Source organism: Abramis brama (genome assembly GCF_963993115.1).
Source record: "Abramis brama genome assembly, chromosome: 10".
Taxonomy (NCBI): Eukaryota; Metazoa; Chordata; class Actinopteri; order Cypriniformes; family Leuciscidae; genus Abramis; species Abramis brama.
Genome location: NC_139972.1, coordinates 12,156,874 through 12,183,426, shown reverse-complemented (window position 1 = coordinate 12,183,426; position 26,553 = coordinate 12,156,874). Strand labels below are relative to the sequence as shown.

The 26,553-nt window shown below is 36.7% G+C and overlaps 1 protein-coding gene across 1 annotated transcript in view; it reads right to left on the bottom strand.

Annotated features, from left to right (window-relative positions):
- Window positions 1-7,888: 7,888 nt before the first annotated feature.
- arhgap35a (Rho GTPase activating protein 35a) overlaps window positions 7,889-26,553 on the bottom strand; it is an 80,403-nt gene continuing 61,738 nt past the window's right edge. The window contains exons 4-7 of the mRNA XM_084127524.1: window positions 22,405-22,482; window positions 16,211-16,342; window positions 10,624-10,729; window positions 7,889-10,532 (exon numbers count right to left, since the gene is read on the bottom strand). Of these exons, the coding sequence (XP_083983650.1) occupies window positions 10,106-10,532; window positions 10,624-10,729; window positions 16,211-16,342; window positions 22,405-22,482 (743 nt within the window). The 3' untranslated portion in view covers window positions 7,889-10,105. The remainder of the gene's footprint in view (window positions 10,533-10,623; window positions 10,730-16,210; window positions 16,343-22,404; window positions 22,483-26,553) is intronic.

Here is a 26,553-nt window from a genome sequence, read left to right as displayed (position 1 = left end):
TCAATTTAAAGGGCTAGTTCACCCAAAAATGAAAATTCTGTCATTAATTTCTTCCCTTCATGTCGTTCCAAACCTGTAAGACTTTCGTTCATCTTTAAAACACAAATGAAAATCTTTTTAATGAAATCTGAGAGATTTCTGTCCCTCCATTGACAGTTACGCAATTACCACTTTAATGCTTCAAACAGTTCATATAGAGATCGTAAAACTAATCCATATGAATTGAGTGGTTTAGTCCAAATTTTCTGAAGAGACTCGATCGCTTTATATGACGAAGAGATTTAATTTAGGCTTTTTAGAGAATTTGGACCAAACCACTCAATTCATGTAAGTTTTATGATCTCTTTATGAACTTTTTGAAGCATTAAAGTGGATGTTGCGTAGCTGTCAATGGAGGGACAGAAATCTCTCAGATTTTATTAAAAAGATCTTCATTTGTGTTCCAAAGATCTTACAGGTTTAAAACAACATGAGAGTGAGAAATTAATGACACAATTTTTTTGAGGGGTGAACTAACCCTTTAATGCTACCTTGCTGAATAAAAGTATTAATTTCTTTCCAAAAAAGAGTCTTGCTACTCCAAACTTTTGACTGGTAGTATATGTAAGGAAAACATTTTTACTTACATCACATGACATCTTTGGATTTGTCAAATTGAAACTTTTGCGAAAATTCTATAAAAGTTTTTAAAAAAAAAATTATATATATATATATCCTTTTCTTTATAATAGACACTTACTCGCCATCATCTCAAAGAGACCCATGACATGCTGATTTCTAATGATCACATTATTGTCTGTCAATCCTGTTTCCTCTTTAACCTCTGAAAAGAGAGGAAATTAGCTCAGTTGTCACAGGAAGTGAAGATGGACAGAGTGTGAGAGGAGGCTGACTGGGCCGCAGCGGGGCTGGAGCGCTGGGATGCCCGCTGTGCTCCGGAGGAAATTCTCAGGGCAATCGATGGTAGGAATTAAGGCTGGGTTTTGGGCTCAAAGGCCTGGATCTCGGAGTTATCCTCTAGGGGAACGTTGGGAGCGCAAGTGGAGAGGCGAGGAGCTAACCTGGAACTGTCAAGTGCGCATGAAGGGCTTCTGAAAGCCAGGCAGGAAGATTCGCAGGGGCCGCTTCAATGCACGGAGCCGCTCGCGCGTGCTCACCATGCCATGGTAACCTTATTCAATATTCTATGGAAGAGGGAGCTACTCAAAGTTTGAACTTGGAGAAGAAGAAAAAAAGCAGCCTCTGAGAAGACTGCATGTGCTTAACTCACTTCTCGCTACTTGCTATAGCATCATGCCAGGCATCCATATTGATTCTGAATGGTCAATGCAATCATCTTCACTCCGCGGTCCCCGGGGTGAAACCGAACTCGACGCTTGAATTCACGACTCATTACAAAACGAGACTGGAAAAAACACATGCGCACAAGAAGACCATGGGGAAATTACAGGAGAGCTATGGTGAATCTCAGAATTAAACAGCATAATTAATCATAGCGGGAAAAAGACAGCAAGAGAGGGGGGAAAACAACCACATTGCTAATAAACTTAATAATAATTGCATTTCTTTTCCAAATCAGAAAATGCAATCAGTTCAACCATGAACTGACTAACTAATCTGCATCAGCCGTCTGCCTGGCTTTCAGTGCCAAAAACCAGTGACCTGAACACATGCCGTGAGCACTAAATCTATCAGAGGAAGTTGATTTCATCTGAAATACCAAGAGGTAAATTACACAAATTACACAATTTACAGTGGTCACAAAAAGTATTTGAACGGTTAAAACATTAGCTAAACTACCATTCAAATGCTTTAAGACTTAAAAAAAAAAAGTTTTCAAATTAATGCAGTTTTTGTGAACTTTCTATTCATCAAAGAATCCAAAGTAATAATGTATCACGGTCAGTTTCCACAAAAATATTAAGAAGAGATGAAATGGTTTCATATCACAATTATGGTGACCAAAATGATAACGGTTATCAATATTATCACAGTAGGCTATTATTCAAATGTGTTGGGAAATGTTTAGAAAGTACTGATACACACACTGAAATAATTTTCAAGTTTTATATCAAAACCCAATGAACAACAAATAAAACTAGCAGCACTCTGCACTTTTTTTGTCTGAGAAACTAAAGTTCAAAAGTTCAAAATCAGTATTAATGTCACTTTTATGAGCTTTTCTTGCAATGACTTTGAACCAAATGGTTTCAAGGTTAGTTTTAATGGATAAATGATGTTCTCCTCAAGTTCAGAGTAACCACAGGTGTAACTTAGGCTACCTAGCAGCTAGTTCTTCACATTAACTATGAACGTTTTCCACAAACATTTAAAGTGTACCAATGACGTTTTATTATTTAAAAGTGTTTTTGTGAATATTATTTTTTTTTTCATTTTTTTTTTCAACTTGACTAGTAGGCCTACATTTACTGTTTACATCATTCTTTCAAATTTATGCTATTGTCTCATGTAATGTTAGCATCGGTTCTAAGTTACCGATACCAGTGTTAGACGCTGATAAGCATAGCCTTGTCTCAGTTTTTATTTATGATAGTGAGTTAGGCTATAGACAGTAGCCTACTAGTGAGTTATAGAGAGTGTAGTAATTAATTATCTTACCTGTCCATCAAAAAGAAGCAACGTGGTCATTCCAACTCAGCATTTTCTTCGTCGTCGGTTCTTTCAACTGTGTTCTTGCTTTAGACATTTTCTGCTTCTTCGGACGTACAGGTACAGATTCTGCCGTTGTCTTCGCAGGTGAAGCATAATATAATAAATGTGTTTCGTTTGTCTAATTTTCGCACTTTCGCATCATCAAAAAACACTTCGCTACTAGCGCGCCTAAAAGACTAAAGAGGCAGCAGCCAATCAGCTTTAGGAAACGCCGCGCGCGGCTCACGTAGGCTAATTACAAGTTTAAAAATAAAATAAAACTTAATTACAAGTTTCAACATGGCGAAATAACGACCGAGTAATAAATAAAAAAACACCTTTTTATAGGTGAACTCATTTATGAGCTCATTTAACACGAGTATTAAAGTGCTAGGGCTAAATAAAGGTGACTTATACAGTCTCTTCTAAAGGCTACCATTCAGATGACTCTTCTCAAAAACAAAATATAGCCTATGCTAGGCCTATTCAAAACTTTTTTAAAAAAAAATTAGCTCTAAACTGTTGAATGCACCTTAAAGTGACCAAATAGGCCAACATTTTGGGGACAGTGAAAATACTTTAATAACAATTTCCACAAATGCCAAATGAAAGTTGGTGTGCTTGTAAGAAGAAGGAAAAAAGAGACTAAAATCTAAGCAAAAAAAAAAAAAAAAGGTAATTATATGCAGTAACTGGAAAGCAAAATAGAAAAACTTATCCAAGTCTTGGCTGTTGCTAGCTGAATTTGACTGTTTTCAGCTGATAGTTCCAGCACCATTTACAGCGGCATTCATCAATTTGACCATCAGATGATCAATAGCAGCATCCTTACTCCCAGCACTGCCATCAATCGAGGTATCAGAATCGAAACACCCACAGTGACCCGGACAATCGATGTGTAGTCTAAGGACAAACATGGACCTGAGGAATCAGACTTATCCTGGCTGTTCTGGAAATAAGAGAGATAGCCAGGGGTTAGTTGTCACACATTTTAGCTATTCATTAATTACTGTTGGCCAAAACAATGTTTTGATATTGTATATGTATTGTTTCATAATTGTTTAACTAATTAAATTATGAAACAGAATTAATAAAACAGAAAAAAAAAAAATGTATGTATAAAACTGGACATTTTATATTTATGATGAACAATGTTTTTGTGTCCATGGACACGGTTAAACCTTTCAGATAAAATCCACCTTGACTATTAAAGATGATTTTAGAATGTATTAGAAATATGGAGAATGAAAATCACAGTGTTCAAAATTAGGCTAAGACTTAACATTGATGTTTACAACCATAAGATAAATCCAAATAAGCATTGTTTATTTATTTTTGATCTAATCAAAACGTTATTGGTTGCCGTAGTACGGATAAAGTAAGCATTAGGATGCTGGTTACAGGTGTGTTTGTGGTGCTGGTGTGTCGATATCGATGCTCCACCTGTGGCGGTATATGAATCGTTTGGATTCGGACGCATCTGAATTCAACACTCGGAAAGACACGGATGAGCAGCGATACGTGCCTCGACTGATCATAAGACGAACCGGACATATTTACTTTCAGACTTTTGAAACTTTCCGGGGAGTTGCAGGCGAGAATTCTGATCTACCGAGACAAAAGAATAATCAAACAATGAATCTTTCTAAAGCCTAAAAATGAGCACATGGCCTATCACATAAGGACGTTTAAATTAAGTGTTTAGTAGGCTAATTGCATGTATTATTTCTACACAGCATGCGTGTTCATAGCATTTATTCTTTTAAAAACTCAAAAATGAGCTGGAACATTAAAGGATTAATATGTATCTCTGATGAAAATAACTCCTCAGCGTTTACAGGTGTCGGTGTGAGTCAGAGAGGTCCGAATGATTCATATGGACAGAATGTCAAAGGTCCAGTGTTGAAAGTTCAACAAGCGAGACACCTAGTGGCCAGTTTTTGTCATTGCATCTGAAACTCCACACGCAACTACTGCTCAAAATGATGTAAATAAAAAAAAAAACTAAAAAAAAAAACTGTTAAAACCATTCATTTATTGAATACATTTAAGATTTTGTGAAATATTAAAGCCTTTTATTGTTTGTTTGGTTCATTATTTAGTTTAGTTTTTACACACTTTCTTGTATTTTATATTTTTGTATCCTTAACCCTGGCATTTTTTTTGTTTGTTTGTTTCTTGTTTTGTAATTGTTGTTCAAGCAATTAAAAAAAAAACTAAAAAAAAAAAAAAAAAAGTATTACAGAATAAATATTACAAGTTTATTGCAAAAAAAAAAATAAAAAAAAAAAAAAAAGATTAATAACCCTAACCTGTAATAATTATGGTGACTAAAAAGATCAAAACAATCCACTGTGTCTGTGAAGAAATCTCATTTTGTGCAGTTGGTCTTCACGTGAAAGGATATCGTCATCAATTGGAACAACATGTTTTTATTAGTCTATTAGAGGGGGAAATGTCACGGCCTACTTTTATTGTGAGAGATCATATTTATTAAAATATTATCTAACATAAAAATTAACCAAGGATGAAAAGTAGCTATTTAAACACCAAATAGGCCCTTTTGGACAGAAATCCTTTAACTTCATGATTTTGACAATTCTTTTCAACTAACAGGCTATTGCATTCATTCATTTTGGAAACTTTTAAAGATTTAACTTATCTGACTATTTATTATTGTAAAAGAAGAAAAGGTACTTACATACAGACTCAAAAGACTTGGAATAGCCTCAAAGATAAACTAATTCAACTGTCTGATAAACACACTCTTTAAAGGTTATAACAGGGTTGCCCTGAAATAATACACACTCTTCTTGGGGAACTCATTATTTACAGCTCAGATTCCCAATGAGCATTTGTAGAATTAACCCTGTATGGATGACTATATTGTTCTGAAATGAGACGTTGATCAGCATATACGCTGGAAAGAAAGTAGTCAGTAGTGCTGTAACTGGGTGTTATCAGTGTCCAACAAGATTTAATCTAAAAACATTTAAAAACATTTTATTATTCTTCCTCAAATGCACCAACATCAAGAATATACGTAACTTGGAGTGCAATTTAAACCTGGACAGCTATTCAGACTGCATATATAAATAGTGGATATAACAATAGTAAGATAAGACGCATATAAGAAATAACGGTAAAAAATAAATAAATATGTAGGCCTATAGCCTGCCAAAAGTGATGTCCAGAGGGGATGTTTGTACAATATTTGCTTTTAATGTTACTTCAGGTTCTATTAAACCATCAAAATATGAGGAGCATGTTACATTGGGAAGAAGAAAAGACTAAACTTGGTTGAGATATTTAGGGATCTTGAGCCCCTGCCCCATTCGTTTTGTTGTATTGGTTCATTTTGTGATTAAAGTTGCGTTTGCCGGTTCCTGCATAAATCCCTGAACGTCGTTACAACCAGATTTAGTCATTTCAACAATATCCTCCTTGGTTGCTGAGGACAGCTCCTTCCATCTGGCCATTTTCACTAAAACCTACAGAACAACATCTAATGATGAAGCTCAAACTTGCCACATTATTTATTGCATTATAGGCTGGGAATGAGTGCAATATTGGTATGACCACTTGGCCAAAAAAAGACATCCACATAATTCAGTAGCCTGTGTTTCATTGCATCATGACAAATGATAAAATTAATGTGGAACACATACATTAGTTTTACTCTCTCTCTCTCTCTATATGCTTCAGTACACTGAAAAAAATTTGGAGTAGGATTTACTTGAAAAAAGCTAGGCAACTTTTTTCACTCAGAAAATGCTAGTAAAATTACAAAGATTTGCCAAGTAAAAACCTAAACATATTCATCAATAGCTTTAATTAGAAATCTTTAAGTTAAATTTATTTGGAATATGGAATCAAGTAAACTTTACTTAACCTAGTTAAGTGAAAGTAACACAGAAAATAAGTAATTTTAACTTGGCTAGTTAAAGGTTGATTACTATCGATTTAGTTGAAATTTCCTTTGCATTACATTTCACTCAAACAATAATATTGAATTATACCAGTCATTTATATTATGTGCTTTACTTAGATTATCTAAGTAATTTATACTACAGCATGTCAGATGTTAAGCATCATGTGAATGCAAAGACCTCAATACTTGGTAGACAATACACAATGACGGTAACATTTGATGGATCGTTTTTATGTTTGAATGTGTCATTTTGAGCAGAAAATTTACTCGAAATGTCACAAAATGGCAAGTTACTAATCCTGACAACAAAAGCAATGATAAAACAGTGTAAATACAGCTGGAAACCAGTGAAAAATTAACCTCATTAACTATTCAAGGTCCAGTGCATGATGGGAACCCCAGTATCAGAAAAGCTGAGTAATTTTTACTTAATTTTATTGAGTTGATATTTACGCTTTCATTTCTACTCGCTTGAATTAAGTACTGATATGGAATTTACTTCGTTTTTTTAATTCTTGCCTGAACTAACTTTTTCATGTAAATTACATTGTTTTTTTTCAGTAGTATTTACTTCACCAAAAAATATTTTTTTACAGTGTAATTTGTGTTAAATTACACATTTTGAATTAATTGCATGAGTTAACACTGGCATCCCTAATATTTATACATATTTGACAACCTATTTGATCAATTTAATGCATCCTTGCGGAATAAAGTTTCTCTCTTTGTAGACATTAGTGAAAGCATTGTGTGCATGCACTAACTTCTGGTGTATAGATCATTATAGTAAGTTTTGCGACCAAAAAGCACAGATGCAATGGAATTTATGCACATTCAGCAACTATTAAATAAAGACATGAGACAGATTTTACAAGATTGATTTATTAACTATAATACAGGTCACAGAAGGCCTTTACTGTTTATACACCATTCCCATTGAGACCAATTACCAACTCCTTGGCAAATAATGACGTTTTTTTTTTGTTTGTTGTTGATGTAACTTCATTTATTTCATTATTTTTTCCATTGTATTTTTTTTTTTTCTTTGTTCATTTTTTTCTTCCTTTTATAATACTGAGAGTGGTAGAGCCCTCTCCCTGACCTGGTCTTGAATCATGCACTACATCATTGTGGCCTTTACACCATTCACAAAAAAACTGTTAAAAAATGTTTTGTCTCATTTTTTAATTATTAAAAGAAAACATAAAAAGAAAACCTTTTCTATCACCATTGACTATAGGGCAAAGTGTCAGACCCCCTAACGTACAAATAAACCATTCTGAATATAGTTTTGCTCCTTTCTCCTTTAACTTAACAGACAATCTGTCACCATTGTTGAAAAAAATAATAATAAAATGAAACAAAAAATAAAGTGATGCAGCCAAATCTGATTGCTGAACCAATAATCACATTTTTAATACACATTTGTCATGTCGCTTTTCGGTTTTCAGGTCTCCCCTGCCCTTTTTTATTCATCTTTTTTTTTTTTTTTTTTGCACAGTCTTTGGCCGCGACGGACAGTTGCCTCTGAAAGAATATACATTGAAAATACACAGAGAATGCAGCATTCATACACAAAGTACCAGGGGCGTATAGGCCACACAGCTCCCGATTTCCCAAAATATACCGTTACTTCTGCTCTCTGAGGGCAAAAGATGTAGTGTTTAAGCACAGTTGCTCATCACAGCCAATCAGAAGTCAGCGTAAATGTTGACTGACAAGTTAAAAGGGGTCAGGGCAGTTGTGGTTCACTCACTGGTGGTGAGAGTTAACATGTATTACAGGGAGAGATATGCACAAAAATTAAATCTGTAGTGGGATACATTCGTTTATCTCCATAAACGTGACTGATTCACAGTTTCACAATGTCTGTTCCACTTGAAAACCATGTTCAAATCAACACAAAAGTCATAGAAAATGATCTAATTTGGAGCGAGTAAACAAGGTATAAGTGCAGAGGAATATTGTTATAACCATTCCTTGAATGGCAACTGATTTCTGCTTTTTTTTTTAGTCTTTCTTTTGCTACATAGTGAATCTGTGACTTTAAATGCATCCAGCATTTTCTAGTAAAACAAAAAAAATGTAGCATTAGAACGAAAACGAGCTGAGATTTAACATGCAATGCCTGCTTTGTCCACTGGGTGGTAGTGTTGCGCTCCGAGAGCCGACACAGGGACAAGTCTAGTCACAAGCTCCCGCGATAACTTTCCTGTTTCCATGCCCACGTTTTCTTCCGCTAATCTTTCTTTTTAAAACTTTTGGGATTTTATAAACAATGTCATCCTTCTGAGGTCAACTCTGAAGTACAGATATTTAGCTAGTCTTACCAAAAGCCACTAACTGCAAGCTCATATTCAGCATAAAATCGGCCTCTCTGATATCAAACACTTAAGACTTTATCTATCCTGAAAGCCATTATTTCCATCCAACTATCGTCTCTACCTTCCTCCTCTAGGCTTCCAGTTCACTGATTCACTGCCATCTGAATAGGTACATATAGACAGCGTCTCCTTCTAGTGCAAACTTCCTTTACCTTCCAGAACTCACATCGTGAGGTAACTCTTGATTTAGTGCATACCTCCCCTCCAAATGCAGGTGGACCACAACCTAACCCATCCTTAAAATTCATTAGCACAAAAAGTAGTCCACAAATCTAACACGAGCTAGAAGAGAGTGACTTCCTGCAAACGTGTAATAAGAAAAATAACACAGCTCCCAAATGAACAGACACTGAACAAAGTCTAAGACCCTCGTGGAACAGGAAATCGAGGGTTGTGTGGTTGTGAGGACATTCTCCGATAAAAGAAGCATTAGTCTTCCAGCATGTTCTGGAGGCTCGTGTGACAAGAGATACAGGCCGAGGAAAAGACTTCAACTCCCAGAATGCTGTGCAAAAGCATTCCACACACATCCATCCCGGCAAAACTAGATCCAGTTAGTCAAGTTCTAGTTTTGTCTTTTGATTTGTGTCCATCTGTAAAAGGCTGCTACAAGCGAAACAAGATAAATAAGGGCTAGGAATGTGGTTGTGTTGCTGCGTCAGGAAAAAAAGCATTTCTATTTCGTAATTTGATAGTAACAATGGTCGGAAGCTGAATGAATATATAGGCCACCCTGTTGGCCCGCTTAACCTTAATCATACTAGGTTGCGTACAGTGGTCACCCGAATATGAGGTGGCTGTTTGTTCATGCAACCCATTGGCTGACAAAGACAACGCTGAACCAGCAAGAGTGCGCCATCTACGTCACATGGACCCATAAGAAATCTGAGTTTGGGGGTACCACACTTCACGTGCAGTTATACGTGTGTGTGAGGAGCATAAAGGGACAGAGCGCCGCTGCAATTTATGGAGAAGCGTGATGCAGAAAGAGGGCGAGGAAGTGTGGTTGACGCAGCTCATGGACTCTTGACCTCTTACTTTCTCCGTCCTCTTAAGTCAGGCACAGCCGTGCAATCGTTTCTTGCATTCAATTAATCTCATTCAGTGCTCCCAAAGTTCTCCTCCTCGTCTGCAAGGTTCACAGCGTGTGTTGTTCCGTAGGGGTGTGATGAGGGTGGAGTGGAGGGATCAGGCTCTGGATTGGGGATTGAGGGGTGTGAGGTGGGGAATGAGGCGGGGACTGTTGGCCGTGGCTGAAGGGTGGAGCCATGGCGTGTAGTGGGGTGTAACAGGCGGAGTAGGCAGAGCTTGGTATGGAGGAGGCAGAAGACAAGGTGGCGCTAGGAGAGGCGGGCTGTCCGGGGAGGCCGCTGGGTGTGTCGGCCAAGGGTTGATTGTAGAAGAAAAAAGCACACTGGTGGATAAAGGTCTCGATGATTGTCTGGTAGGTGCGTGTGGCCGTCAGCGCATCCATGGTGGTGAAGTCGGGCCGCATTAGCGTCGGCCAGAAGCAGATGGACAAATTCTCGCTGGTCATCAGGTTCAGGCGGTTGTTTTGACTCACCCTGTAAGACAGAGAGAAACGGTGAGCATGGAAAACATTTGTGCGAGCGAGTTTGATCTGTGTGCTGCCCTGGGGATGGCTCCCATTCTCACTTGTTCAGGTGAGTGATGACGTATTTGAAGACGTCGTAGTTTTCTCGAGGGAATCTGCGAAGCACGTCCTTCATGGTGTGGAGACGATGCTCTCGATCATTGATTTCTGCAGGGGGCCGAGAGGGAACACAGAATGAGACACAAACACATTTATTTTCTTCATGCTTCACAGGTGTTCACTTGTCCCACAGCACACAAATAGTTAGAGGGCGACAAGACACACACACACACACACACACACACACGAAAGGCCATCAAGACCAGAAGAGTCTGTTTAATGTTCTTACATCGCAAACATCATCTTCCTTTTCGTTTCTGTAAAGCAATAAAGGCACAAATCCCATGTTTTTTTTAGAGAAAGAATGAGTAGATATGTTTTGAATTATTAACAACTGACCATAAACAGATCTAGCCATGTCACACACTTTTGGAATCAACAATTAAGACCCTTTCTACGGCATGGCGGGAATATAAGTAAAAAAGCATATTTCATTTTCTAAATTTTTTACACTGTAGATTTCACAGCATTCGCCAAGCTGAACCTTCAACCCTGTTACCCAAGTCATGGTCAAGGTTACAACTAAGCTAAGGCTAATAGAAGTTCATCAATAACTTTAAATCAACATTTGGTTTGTTTGACGGACAACTTAGTTCAGGATAAATTTGCAAGCCTGTAATATTTTATTAGAACCTAGATTTATTAGACCTAAGATTTCATTAATGATTTTTTTTAATGTTTAATATTTACTACTGCAAAATAATGAAAATCAAACACAACAAAGTTTTAAACTCTTCAAAAATCTCAGTGTTTTTTTAACAGTTGATTCGCCTCAGGAGGTCAAACTGAATTTTATATTTGCTGTTTTAATTTACAATTATTTTAGTGAGGTTTAAAACCTCACTAAAATAAATGTAAATTAAAACAGCAAATATAAAATTTTGTTTTACCTCCTGAGGCGAACAAACATTTTTTGAAGTTTAAACAGCTTTGTTGCAATAAATAAATAAATGAATAGACTATTTTCAAATAATGATATGCCCTATTGTGTATGCAGGACTAGGAGTGACACTTACAAAGAAAATGAAGGAATGATGAGTTCAAACATAAAAATGGTAATAAAAAAATTACTTTTTAAATGGACAAATTAATAGATAATAAAAGTGTTATTTTAATTAATGTGTTTTAAAATGTAGATTAATAAACAATTATAAAACATTATAAAACAAAGCAATAAATGATTATATTTTAAATTAAATTATTTTTCACATTTAAAATGGTTTAATTCAAGGTTTAAATATTTAAATAAAATTATAAAACAGTAGCTGAATAACAAAATAAAATAGTAAATAGACTCCTAGTCCTTCATAATTTGACCTCAGACTTGTCAAATGCTGGATACTAATTGAGACTTTGATTGAATGTGTGTGTGCAGAAATTGAATCACTCCAGTTAATCGAGATGAAATCTGTGTGTGTGTGTGGGGGGGGGGGGGGGTTTCTTTCCTAAAACACTGTCTACATTTGGCTTTGGGACCTCAGATTGCTTAGAAACAATGCTTGAGGAAGTAATTCAGGAATAATGAGTTCTAATATGCACAAAGGAAGCAGCATGCTCCACCTAAATCAATAAACAACAACTCTAGGGAGGAGTAACAGTGAAAAGGTGTGTGTGTGTGTGTGTGTGTGTGTGTGTCTGTGTGTACTAGACTTCCCATCAGTCTCATCTGGGGTGAAAGAGGGATTGGTCAATGAAGCACAGTGTGTCACACACACAAACAGTACATGTACAGAAATAATTGTGTAGTGTGTGCAGTCACACACAGACACACACACACCCTGGGTGCAGCGAGCTTGATGGTTGCGGTGAGTCAGAACGGCTTACATCAGCCCTTAACGCTGTGAGCCCTGTGTTAGAACATGTGACCACTACGGCAGATGTGTTCCTCCCTGGTCACACACACACACACACTCTGATGTAAGCATTACACACTCTCACACACTGACATCAGCATTATGCATTGTGGCCCCAGATGCAGAATTACTGCAGTAACTACAAGAAAAATATGCAAAACCACCATGATGCCAGAGCGTTGCTATATAGTTGCTAATAAGGATGCACGATATTGAAAAAATAATAATAATTCACTCGATGTTTTGAATAGCTCTATTTTGGAAAGAATTAATAATTCTAGAATAGATTCTAAACGGAATAAAATATTCAAAAAATGATGAAAAGAAGCTTTAAAATTATATTTACTCAAGACTTTTTTGTGAATGCAAATTAGGGCAGCACGATTATGACAATGATAATTGTTGATTATTTCCCTTGATATTATAATTGCGATTACTAATGTTGATTAATAAGATTTACATAAAAATACTCTTTTATATATAGACTATACATCCAAACCGGTTCATAGAGGGCAGCGCACCATTAAAAAGCAGTAAAACTGCCGGACACAATGCGTCTTTGGTCACTTAACATAGAAAATGCATACTTACATTTTTATAAATGCATGTATTCTGTATGCTCAGTTCGTGCATGCGCCTTGAATTATTATGCATTAATTAGTTGGTCCACAATGTAGACCGATTATTCAGAATGATATCTGTCGATGCCGCTAGTTTGATTTTCTTAAGAAAGAAAATCTCTCCCAACTAATGCTGTAAACTATACAGAGAACCATCTCATTTGGTACATTATGATAATATTTACAAGAGCCCAAACTATTCAATTCAACTGCTATTTATTGTTCAGATATAATAATTACACTCAGATAATAACTCGAATGTTTGAAACAACTCAGTTGCACATAGATAAGGTAGTTTTCATAAACACTTGTCTTCATGACAAATTTATACAGAGATACATTTATAATTAACAGTAAACAAGCTCCTCTCTATTGTTTTTTATAGGTAACGAACAAACTGTGAACACTGGAAATCTTTCCTGAGGTAAATGCAACGTTAAGTGACATAGTTATTGCCGTCTTTCCGCAGTTGAAACACAGATTGAGCGATTACATGAGACATGATCCTTTTCAGCAAGTTGTACTGTATCTTCCAACATACCTATTAATAACTTTTAATGTTCATGCATGTTTTTTCATGCTATAACGTAGTGAAGTGGAAGAAAAGACTCGCTCCACGCTGCCTCTTGAACTGAGGCCCTACAGCAATCTGTCAAGTCACATTTAAGAGCGTCAAAACGCCATTTATTGTTTGAATTTAGTGATAAAAATGGACAGAATTTGAAAGCTAAGATTGTGTCTTATCAGAAGTAAAGCACAACGCTCTTTGTGATTAGTGGATGGGAGGCACTTTGACCTCACCACTACGGGTGATTCATGGGATTAAATAGAGCCTGCTTTAACGTCACTATTTTTTTAGCTGTTAATGTGTTAATTTTGCCTTAACTTTGACAGCCCTAAATTCAACACGAGACATTTCCTTCACACAGTATTTAGAGTTGCAGTTTTTTTTTTTTTTTCATGATCAATGGCTGTTTTTAAACAATCAATGGTGAAAATAATTGCTTTTATCAGCCGATACATCAGTGCATCCCTACTTTATAAGGCTATGCTTTTGGCTGTACGCATATGCTAAGTGGTCCCATCAAAGCTGAAGTAAACTTTGGGCTTAGCATTAGGTATCTGAACGAAACATTGACCTCAAGTACTAGCAGTAGTAAAGTGATGTTGAAACATCAGTGTTAAAACCTACCCAGACGTTGTTGATTTGAGACTGAATATGCAAATATCATCTAATCAATCAGAATAAATAACCGAAGCCACTGGCAATCATAAAAAGCATTAATCTAAATATCCCGTCGAGACGTCTAATGGATGGCAGATCAACAAAGCTAAAGAATATTCAGAAGGCATTAAAGCAGTGCAGGTGCTTGCTGTGCTTTCAGAGACTAAAACAGAACAAGCCCGTTGGGCTGTTGCCACGGCGTCCAGCGACAGACGGACGAGAGTAAAGCCCCGCCCACCACCTGTGGAGAGTGACACGGCAGTCAGGTGACCTGCCGTCTGTCCTCTCCCTCCTCATTCTTACCCTCAATGGGCTTCTGTAATGTCCCTGCATTAAACCAATCTTCTACTTAGGGCTTAAACTACTTATAAGCAGTTTTGGTAAGGAAAGCATCACTATTACTGTATATTGCAAGTATTTATTGCATGTTTAGGAGTTTGTTCAAATCCATGACCCAGTGAACGAACTTCATTTTCTCACCCTCATCTTCTGCAGAACATAAAAGATGGTATTTTGAAGAAAAAGTTTTGGTTACCATTTTCTTCCACTGTATGGACAAAACAAACCATGACATATTTAATTTTGGGGTGAACTATCCCTTTAATCTTTGGCATTTAACATGTCCAGCACATCAAAAACCACTTAGAGCACATTAGCAACCAAACAGCAACGTTTAGGCAACCATCCACAACACTCCATAGCATTATGGCATTCATCCCCTCACATTTTCATCAGAAAACGTACAAATCAAAAAAATAGTACAATTTTAGTCTGATTATGTTGGCATTTGATAGATTCAATGCACACACGCGCACACACACACACACACACACACACAAAGCAACTGACTATGATTATATTCTATGTATACCAAAATTTCTAAACCAATTTTTTTAATTATATACCAAAATTATATCACTTGAAAATTGAGTGACACGACATCATGACTGGATACTAAATAACTGAATCAATCAAAGCCCCTCTTGTGTGCTCTACTACACCAGTGCAGGTTTGGGTGGTGCGATTAGTTTTCTGCTGAATCAGGCCTGCCGTTTGTGAAACTATTTGAAGCATGGTAGTACTTGAGAGGGCTTGTTTATAGAGAAACAGTCTGGAGTGTAGGACTGACGGCAATCTTAGGCTTAAGTCTCATCACTTTGGGTTGGAGCAATGCCCGGAGTAGACAATGCTGAACTTCACACTGAGAGAGTGAGTGTGTTTGTGTGTTAAAGAAAGAAGTCTATAATGCCGCAACAGGAAAACGCACTCAGTCCATTTCTGCCAGCATGTTTCTTAGAGTAGATCCTATTCTACCCACTGATTTATCCCTTGTTTTTCTTTTTCTCCCTCTAACAAGAGCTCTCTACTCACAGCGGGTTCACCGGAGGAGATCTCCAGAGCACACTAACCTCCGAGGACTACAACCAAGCATATTGCTTTCTGACAGTAAACATCTGGCCATGGAAAATCTTCCCTGTATCAGTGTTTGTATTGATTGTGAGAGTCTTCATAGGTCTACATGTACAGACCTATGAATTGGGAAGTCGTGGCCTAATGGTTAGAGAGCTGGAGACTGGTGAGCCGAAGGTTGCGGGTTCGATTCTCAATACCGGCAGGAAATGACTGAGGTGACCTTGAGCAAGGCACCTAACCCCCAATCGCTCCCCAGGCGCCTCAGTAAAATGCTCTCGGTGTGTGTTCACTACTCTCTACTCCTAATGTGTGTGCACTAACTTGGATGGGTTAAATGCAGAGGACAAATTCCACCATACTTGGCGTTAATGTCATGTCACTTTCACTTTTATCTGCTCTCTCTCATGTTGATACTCACTGAAGGCCTCCACCAGTTCCACCTGCATACTGTAGGGTACCAGAGGATCGGGCAGCTCCGAGAAGAAGCTCTTCATTGCTCCAGCCACTGTGTTCACAGACAAGTCCTTCTCGATCAGGTCAATGTTAGGGTCTGTGATGTAGAGAAACAAAGAGAGACTTTGGTTAGACTTTCAAATGGAACTTTGTGAATCACTGCAGCTTCTCAAGTTACTTGCAATTTAAAGTAGTTAAATTACAGTCAAGCAAAAAAAAAGTTCTCAGGGTGTGACCAGCTAAGTGAACATTATCTCTCATATGGGTGTTTCTTTTTTTATGTGCCAGGGGTTGATTTATATTAAAACTAACAGATTTCAGCGTTTTTTTCTTTTCAGTGTGTTATATGATCACATTAAACAGATCTTATTACCTATGCATAAAAGGATTTTTTTTGTGTGTTACTTTTCACACTTCACACAGATTTTATTGTTTTATCCTTGTCCCAAACATTCAGGCAAAAACTGTGCAAATGATTTAAACAGACATAAATTATTAGTTAAACTATGATAATCTAAAGAAAAAATGTAATAAACCAATCATTTCAATATTTACTGTGTGATTTACACTACCATTCAAAAGCTACCAATCATATATATTATTAAAAGTATTTTGAAAGAAGTCTCATATGTTCCACAAGACTATTTATTTGATCAAACATACAGTAAAAACTGTAATAATGTGAAATATTATTGCAATTTAAAATAAATGTTTTCTACATTTCAAAATGTAATTTATTCCTGTTTTCAAAGCTGAATTTTCAGCATCATTAGTCCAGTCTTCAGTGTCACATGATCCCTCAGAAATCATTTACATCTGCTGATTTGCTGCTCAAGAAACATTTCTGATTATTATTCAATGTTGAAAACAGTATTTTTGTGGAAACCGTGATATTTTGATGATTTTGATCAAGATTCTTTGATGAAAAGAAGGTTCTAAAGAACAGTATTTATTTCTAAATAGGAATCGTCACTTTTGATTAATTTAATGTATCCTTGCTAAATAAAAGTATTACGGAAAAAAAAAACTGCATGTGTATAATATGTATAAATGTGTATATGTTTCTTAGGTAAAGCAGATTGTAAACTTGGTTTATTTGCCTACCAAGGAGAACAACAGCATCAGTGAACAGCTTGAGATGAATATTAGCAATCAAGACGAATATCATTGGTGCAGAATGTTGTGCATCGTTTCCAATTAAGCTGTTTTTTTCCAAGTTATGCAAAAAAATGTGAATGTTTTTAATTGTGTTTATTTATAATTAAATGCTAGACATTAAATTAGCCGTAGCAAGACAAAGGAGTCATTTTATTCCAAAACTTATAATGGCATTTCAATTGATTTGGATTTTATTACTTTCAAAAAACAAATTACTAATTAAACTTGTGAAAATGGGAAAACTTCTAACAAAAAAAGTTCTCAGGGCCAAAAGTGCCAATATTTGAAGAAACACTCGTATATTTGTAGATGTGACCAGCACCATCATTTTGAGTCACTTTGACCCTGAGATACATTATGGACTGAAAGCCTTTTCCAATTCTAGTGAAGCCCATGCGTTCCAGCCAAGTAACTGCCATTGAGATGAATATAAAGGCAAATTGACACATTTCTCTAGGTATTATAAAAGTACTTGATCTGAATTAAAAGTAAACAGTCTGTTTCTTAAAATCAGAGGGATCAAGGACACAGGATCATATGAACATCTTTTACAGTCAACTCCTTCCAAAATGCAGCTCCTTCATTCATTCATTCATTCATTCATTCATTCATTCATTCATTCATTCATTCATTCATTCATTCATTCATTCATTCATTCATTCATTCATTCATTCATTCATTCATTCATTCATTCATTCATTCATTCATTCATTCATTCATTCATTCATTCATTCATTCATTGTCTTCCTGAAATCTTCTGTCCCTAAAATCAAACCTGCACACTCTTGCTGTCCGGAAGCATCTTTTAATCTCTCGGCTGATCCAGCGACATGTGTATCTAATTGGAGAATGCGTGCTTAGCGGGCAGGCGCGAAATTGGTGCATGGGAGAGGGTGAGAGGTCATGAGATTCAAACAAAACAAGCGATGATTAAAACAACAAAACTATTTTGATCTCAGGTTCTGCCAATATGATTAAGGGATAAAGCTATAAAACATTGCGCGTTACTATTGTAATCCTTCAGTCTAGCGTGTTAAATCCAGTTGACCCCAGATCAGTTCCTCTATACATCCTGATTGTATTTTATCAGAGATCGATAATGGCCGTGTAGCACCTGATTGTGAATCGTCTGACATTTCTCCACCTGCTCACTGGACTTGTCTGAGATGCTGTCGAGCACATACCTGCACAGTAATTTCCGCCGTAATTGTATTGTCACCTGGCTGTGCGGGGTTCTGATCGATCAGACACGAGCCTTCGCCTTCTATTAGCTCATGCCGATCCGAACCGGGCCCGACCAGATCAGTGGAGCGTGTGCGCTCGCGGTTCATTACCCAAACCAATCTGCTGGTAATTAACTGACCTTCTCTTCCGGCGCAAACACACACACACACACACACACACACACACACACACACACACACACACACAATGGCCTGTAGTGACACACACACACACACAGACATGCATCCACAATCAAAATTAGAGATTTGTCCATGTCTATTAGCTTTTTACAAATAAATAACCTTCTAAAAATAAAGTATTTATAAAAAAAATATATATATTTATTTAAATGAATATATTATATTATATCCATATATATTATATTACTGTTTTCTATTGTAAAAGCTATATTTTAAATATTATTTTAAAATCTATTACAATATTTTAAAATGTAATTTACTCTTGTGAGACAAAGCTGAATTTTCAGCATCATTACTCCAGTCTTCAGTGTCACGTGATCTTTCAGAAATCATCCTAATATGCTGATTTGCTGTCCAAAAAACATTGATGATCATTAAATATCAAATAAATGTTGAAAACAGTTGTGCCGATTAATATTTTTCAGGATTATTTGATGAATAGAAAGTTCAAAAGAACAGCATTTATTTGAAATCGAAATCTTTTGTAACATTATAAGATTATAACATTAAAAGTATTAGGTAACCCTTTAATTTAGGGTTCAATTCTCACTATAACTAGTTGCTTATTAGCATGCATAATACTAGGATATTGGCGGTTTATTAGTGCTTATAAAGCACATATCAATGCCTTATTCTGCATGAACATTCTACATCCTTTAATCCAACCTAATACCTAAACTTAATTACTACCTTACTAACTATTAATAAGCAGTAATTAGTAGTTTATTGAGGCAAAAGTCATAGTTAATAGTGAGAATTGGACCCTAAACTAAAGTGTGACCAAGTATTATTTATAAATCACGGACTCCAAACTTTTCAAATGGTAGTATATATTGTACATGACATTACATGTCTTACGTCTTGACTATATATTTCACGACTTAAGCAAAAACAGACGCTGTGCTGCCTCTTCTCAAGCATGCACATAATACAAGCATACTCTATGCGCTCTGACATAATGCTTTCGTAATGGCCCTCGGTGGGCACTGCAGGATCAATATCTGTGGATCAGTCCTGGTTAATTGAGCTTATCTGCTCTACAATGCGCTCATTGACGGAAATGTGATCCATGCACCGAGGAATAGCAGCCATTTCTTTGAAAGCAGCGAGGTCAGTCTGGTCTATGGTGACTGGTCCCACTCAAACTTTTCCCCAAGGCAAATATGAGTAACAGAGTTCTGCGTGTACTATGATATCCATGAGATGTCTTTAGATTATGCTGCTACAACAGCAGGGTAATGTGAGAGTGTGGAAGTTAATGGGGGCTAGACAAGCAGAAAGAGAGAGAGAGAGAGAGAGAGAAGGAAGGTGGAGGGTGTCATTGATTATAGTTTGGTAATGTTCTTAGCTTCACTAGATTTAAGTTAGCGAAGCAATTTTGAGTCATTTGAGCACTTTCTTTGCAGTAACAATGAAAGTATCAAACAGCACCATGATGGTATTACAATGTTTTATGGACATGTACCATATAATTTTGATGTGCTGTGTAAATCATACATATTATGATGTAATATCACATTATACATCAAAGAAACATAGCATTACCCTCCAGTATTACACAATTAGTTGTGTTATAAAATTCAAAAAGACTTTTATGTGGAACTGAGAGCCCATGAGATGGTAACCAAGCAACAGATTTTCTCAGAATTGTGTGATATAAACTCACACATGCAAATTATAAAAGTACAGATTGTGAGATAAAAACACTAAATTTAGAGAAAAAAGTCATTGTGAGACAAAAAGTCTTATTAGATTAGTATAGTGGAGAGTGGACAGGAATCCAGATCAGAAAGGACCACGAGCCGGGATTCGAACTGCGATAAATGCCAAAGTCCAGGCACATTTTGTTCTTAGCCTCGATGATATGTAGCACTGCAAGTTAGGATATTTTGTATCTTAGCCCTCCTTTTTGCTTTTTTAATCACATAACTTCTACGTCTACATTCCACTTCTGTTATCACGAAACCCGTGGCATACAACAAAAACACAGCTTCGAAAACACATGCTGTATGGTTGGTGCTACATTTGGTTTGAAACTTGCTCCGTTACCATAAAAAAAAGAAGAAAAAAAAAGTGTATTCTATGCACTATGAATGAAATTCGCAATGACTACATTCGTTATGTTGTCACTGTCATGTGACCAACGGCATCAGTTGTGTCGCTTTGCTATTCACAACGCCTCTCCACATAGTAAAGTGTTCACTGAATGCTTACTTCAAAATTCTGACATACTCATCTCACATACTGTTTTTCACCTGCTATATAGAATGGAAGTAGACATTCTTCTTTTTTCTGTTTTATGGCGGGTATCAACCAGCATTAAGGTACAACACTGCCACCTACTGTTTTGGAGTTTCAACCACATAGTTACTGGTGCTGGATTATTTACGATGTCGCATACAGTATTAACTCTTTCCCCGCCATTGAAGGATATTTGCAGCTTTCTGTGTTTTCACTGTTGTACGACAGGGAACACTATTACACATCTTCTGAAAGAGTACCGAATCTTCTGATTAAAAGTCAGGCGAAGAAGCATAAACAAGCAAAAACATATGTAAGCAGATGCATATGAAAAATGGGAGCAGAAATGTGCAAAAGCCCAAACACAGACAGTTAACAGCAGACTAAAATTGTTACAGTACAATTGGCTTATGCGTACTTGTATAACTCTGGTAAAACTAAACAAAATTTATAGCAACATACCAGATACTTGTTTTAAATGTAACAGTGCAAAAGGCACATTAATTCATTGTATGTGGGAATGTGATAAAATAAGAGTTTTGGAAAGAAATTGATAATATGATATTGTATATAGTCTCAGTGAGATTGCCACTGGATCCTGGGCTTTTCATTATTGGTATTCATCCAGATAACTGGAAAATTAAAAAGGACACTCAAGTATTGATAGACGTGTATTCTACATGCCAAACAGCTCATCGTCATTTACTGGAAAAAGACAGAAAGGCCTACTATAACTCGATGGTTAAGAGAAATATCTTCATGCATTGCAATGGAAAAGATAACCTATATTCTTAAGGGTAAAGAAGACCAATTTAAATCAAAACTGCCTAATGTTACTGAATGAAATGTCGACCCAGGACGAGCTATAGGACTGTGAAGCTTTGAGGGTGTTGATGGACTCGATCTACTCCATCTATGTTTTGATCATCGTTCTGAATCCCATCCAGATGTAGTCTTTGACAAACGTGTTTTTCTCAGCTTTTCGCGTAAAATGTTTTTTATGAAACCTGCCCACATTCAAGTATTGATAAAACAAGAATGCATTAAGCTAAAATAAAAAAAATGTTTTGCTATTGTTGTGTAAAAGCAGAGGGTCTGTTCTTTCTTTTGATATTATGCATATTAAGATATTCATAGAAAATATTCTGGGGGCCCATGACATTTTTGTAAAAATTATCAAAATTGCTGGAGGTGGTTGGCAACTTTTTTTAAAAAAATAATTAAGTTTTGTGCTATTTATATATATTTGTCATGCCAACAAAGCACACTAAACAGAAACTGAAAAAAGAGAGATTGAAAGAAAAAGAAAGTTAAAGAGACAAGTCATGTAACTCACCCTGGTCAAACTGCCGCTGCATGCTTTCCATCTCCGCCTTATTTCCACTCACCCTGTAGATTCCCTCTGTGCTCAACCCTGAGAGAGAGAGAGAGAGAGAGAGAGTTGACATTAATAAATGAGTTTAGCACTCCATTCAATTTACACAGTCTCAGAGTTTGATAAGAACCACAATGGCGTTATCTCCAGCTCAGAATGTACAATGAATTTCAAATATTTAATTTAGATCTGAGGTTTCTAATTGTGCAACCACACTCCGACTGTCAGATCTTCACTCTTTGACTTATCAGTCATACATAAAGAATGAGCGCTGCCACGGGCAGAGAGGAGCTTGTGTGTTGTGCCCTGCAGATGCAGACGGAGGAAAGAGCCAGAGGACGGCTCAGCTTGGCCCATCTCACATAAGCAGAGAGAAAACAAGTACATCGATAAAGAGCAAGACAGCGCAAGACGCAGAGAGACACTCTCGGAAATGAGTCGGCGTGTTGCCGGGGCAGACCGCATTGATTGCCTCACCTCTCCCGATCAATTATCCATAAAAGCTTTTCTGTAGAGCTGCAAGAAGGGAAATGTGTGTAAAGAGGGAAGGATGTGTTTACAGTGGAATGTGAGAACATGAGGGGGAAAAAGGCGAGAAAAAGGCTGTAAAACTCATGAAAGATCAACTTTCATACTAAGTTATAGATTGTTGCTGATCACAAAATTCTACTTTTGACATCTAAGAATGCCACAATGCACCTGGGATCGATTGCACCAGCTGTGTGTAAGTAGCCTAATTTTGACGAAAATGGGCACCAAGTTACCACTTACGCACTAATACATTTTGCACCATTAAACTTAGTTGATGCATACTACATATAAACTAAATATTTACGAAAGCCTCCGATCAGGAGTAACGGTTGGAATAAAATAGCAGACTGACTGAACTGCATCAATAAGCTCTTGTTTTACCTTCAATAATTTAGACATGTATGATAATGCTGCTGACATTTACACTCGCTTACATTTTAAGAACATATTACTTTGTTAGTGGCTCTTCAACACGAACCCGTCTAAACAGAGCGCCTCTGTGTGCATTCGTCCGTGTTGTGCTTGTCAAATAAAATAAAAATAAATAAGTGTAATTTCTTATGTTTTGTATCAGGATTTAATATTTATTGATCCTTATTAATTTCAAATACAGTTTCTGTATGTTATTTATATACAAAAATATCAAATACGAATTATTAGGGAGCATTGTATTTAATGGAAACTTATTTTTTACTTATGTGAGGCAAAAGTAGTTAGAATGAAGGATAAATCGTCGGCGCCAATAGCCCCATGGTTAACGCGTCGACATATAGCGCAACTGCGCCTCCGGCGACCCGAGTTCGATTCCCAGCTCGAGGTCCTTTGCCGATCCCCTTCCCCTCTCTCTTCACTCCACGTTTTCCTGTCAAAATCTCTACTGTCCTATCAAATAAAGGCACAAAAAGACCAAAAACATAACTTGCAAAAAAAAAGAAAAAAAGAAAAAAAAGAATGAAGGATAAATTGAAATTCACGGCATTTCAACATAACTTCAGGGCTGCTATTGGATAAACGTCATATGCAACTACACATTACTTTACAAGGAGTTTACGACCTCCAGTACTAGCTACGCCCTGGATTAAGAACAAATGGTGCAATCGAATAAAGTACAGTTATTTACAATATAGATAGAAGTTACTAAGCTTCTAGGGTGTGGACTCTACGTTCCAATTTAAGAAAAGTGGCTAGTGAAACCCACTGCTGGTCTACCAATCATTCCAAAGCCTATTTAAGGAAAATATTTGTTTTGTGATATAGGCCTACAACTAAAATCAAAATATAGAGAGAGACTGTTACAACAACAGTTAAACATGAGAGAAAACCATTCACAAGGCATGAAGCACACGTACAAGATCAACAAATGTTAAATTTAGTGACATAAAAGTGGCCCATTAATGGCAAGTGACAGTTTCATCAGCTGGTCTGAATTTCCCTGAATGTGCTTTTTATTACCAGTAGGGCTAGTGTATCTATGTGCTTCACAACTTGCAAGTATAGAAACTCACATGTTTTGATGCTCATTTTAAGGGCAAGTTTATCAAAATGACCAAACTACATTCAAATGAGCTTTCCAACTGATAAAAAAGTATCCATTCATAACTTAGGCTAACTACTAATCACAAACTAAAGACTTCTAGATATAAAGTCAAGCATAACAGAAGCCACAGGAATATTTGAGGGAGAAAGGAAACATCCTCTGAAGGACAGTCAAGGACAATACAAGGAAGTCACCATATTTCCATTTATTATATAATTTTTCTCATGCCTTTAAATGTCCATCCCTCTCAATCTTTAGGCCTTCATACTGAACATCCAGTCCATTAGCAAACGTCAAGAGAGCATCATGTTAAGACATTTTAAGAAACGGAGAGCACTTTGAGCCTCATGGGCTTCTCTAACTGAGACTCACCATGACCTTTTTGCTTAAAGCCCTACTAATGCACCGCTAACCCCGCAACATGTCCAAACAAACTCCTGCCGCTTCCTGCCATCATCTTCAGCATATCCTCCGGGGGCCAGTTTCAGCCAATTCAGCATTTCTCCTCTTCCAACGGCTGTCACATTCCCTCTCTATAACTACAACTATTTATACTGTACTTCATAATGAGAATTATATTAAAATAGGGTCTCCTAAGTTACCTGTGGGCTGAGACTATATACTGTATTTCCTGCTCCCATACTCCATCTGGACTAATTCTGGAACGGGTGCTGTCAACGCTCAGGTGAGTGTGGTAAACCTCATGGCCCTAAAACACCCAACACTCATTTCGCATACCATCCCATTGCAACAGTGAGAAAAGGACTGACAGATAAGAGAAGGATAGAAGAGATAAAGAGGAAAGAGAAGTAAAATGTTGAGATGTAAGTGGGAGACAGATTTACCTAGAAGAATGAACAGGAAATGAGAGGAACAATAGAGGAATGCAAGTATTTTTGGTCCAGAGGGCAGAACGGAAAGGACAGAAATTGGATCCCTATAGAAACTATATAAAAGTGAGGTTACGTAACAGGCTGTGACTGTGCTTTCATTTCTGCCCCATCAAACACAAGAAGAAATAGGAGAAAATGATGTGAATCCTTCTCCAGAAATAAATAAAAAAATTACTTGGTCATTTTAGAACTTGACAACCCAGCCGCTCACTTTATTATACTGAAAAGAGTGGGTTGGATATCCTTCAAAAACTCCCCTTTGTTACAAAGAATGAAAAACGGGTTTGAAACGATATGAGGGTGAATAAATAATGCAGAATTATTGGATGGTTTTTGGATGAACTATGCTTTAAAAAATTAAGTGATTTAGACTAGGCATGCACTAGTTTTTCCAAAGACATTATTTCTTTTATTTAGCAAGGATGCACTGAATTAATCAAAAGTGACAGTAAAAACATTGATAATATTATAAAAGATTTCCATTTCAAATAAATGCTGTTCTTTTGTACTTTCTATTCATCAAAAAATCCTGAAAAAGTGTATCAACGTTTCCACAAAAAAATATTAAGCAGCACAACTGTTGTCAACATTGATAATAACAAGAAATGTTTCTTGAGCAGCAAATCAGCATATTAGAATAATTTCTGAAGGATCATGTGACACTGAAGACTGGAGTAAAGATGCTCGAAATTCAGCTTTGATCACAGGAATAAATAACATTTTAAAATTTATTAAAGGGGTGGTTGATTATGCTTTCACTTTTCTAACTTTAGTTAGTGTGTAATGTTGCTGTTTGAGCATAAACAACATCTGCAAAGTTACAATGCTCAAAGTTTAAAGCAAAGGGAGATATTTGCTTTTAAAGAAATTGCTTTTTAAGGACTACAACAAACGGCTGGTAGGGACTACACGACATTCCTCCCTGGTTAGTGACATCACAAACCCTAACATTTACATAAACCACGCCCCCTGAACACGATTTATAGATTATCATGACAGAATATGCTAATCAATGACTAGAAGATAACTCAGCTACATAAATCCATCAACTAACCATTCAGAAATGTCCTGTTGCATTCTACATGTTGTCACTTATTCTTGAGTCTCTCCATCTTTGTCTGACTCCGGTTTGAACATAAAAGGCTAAAA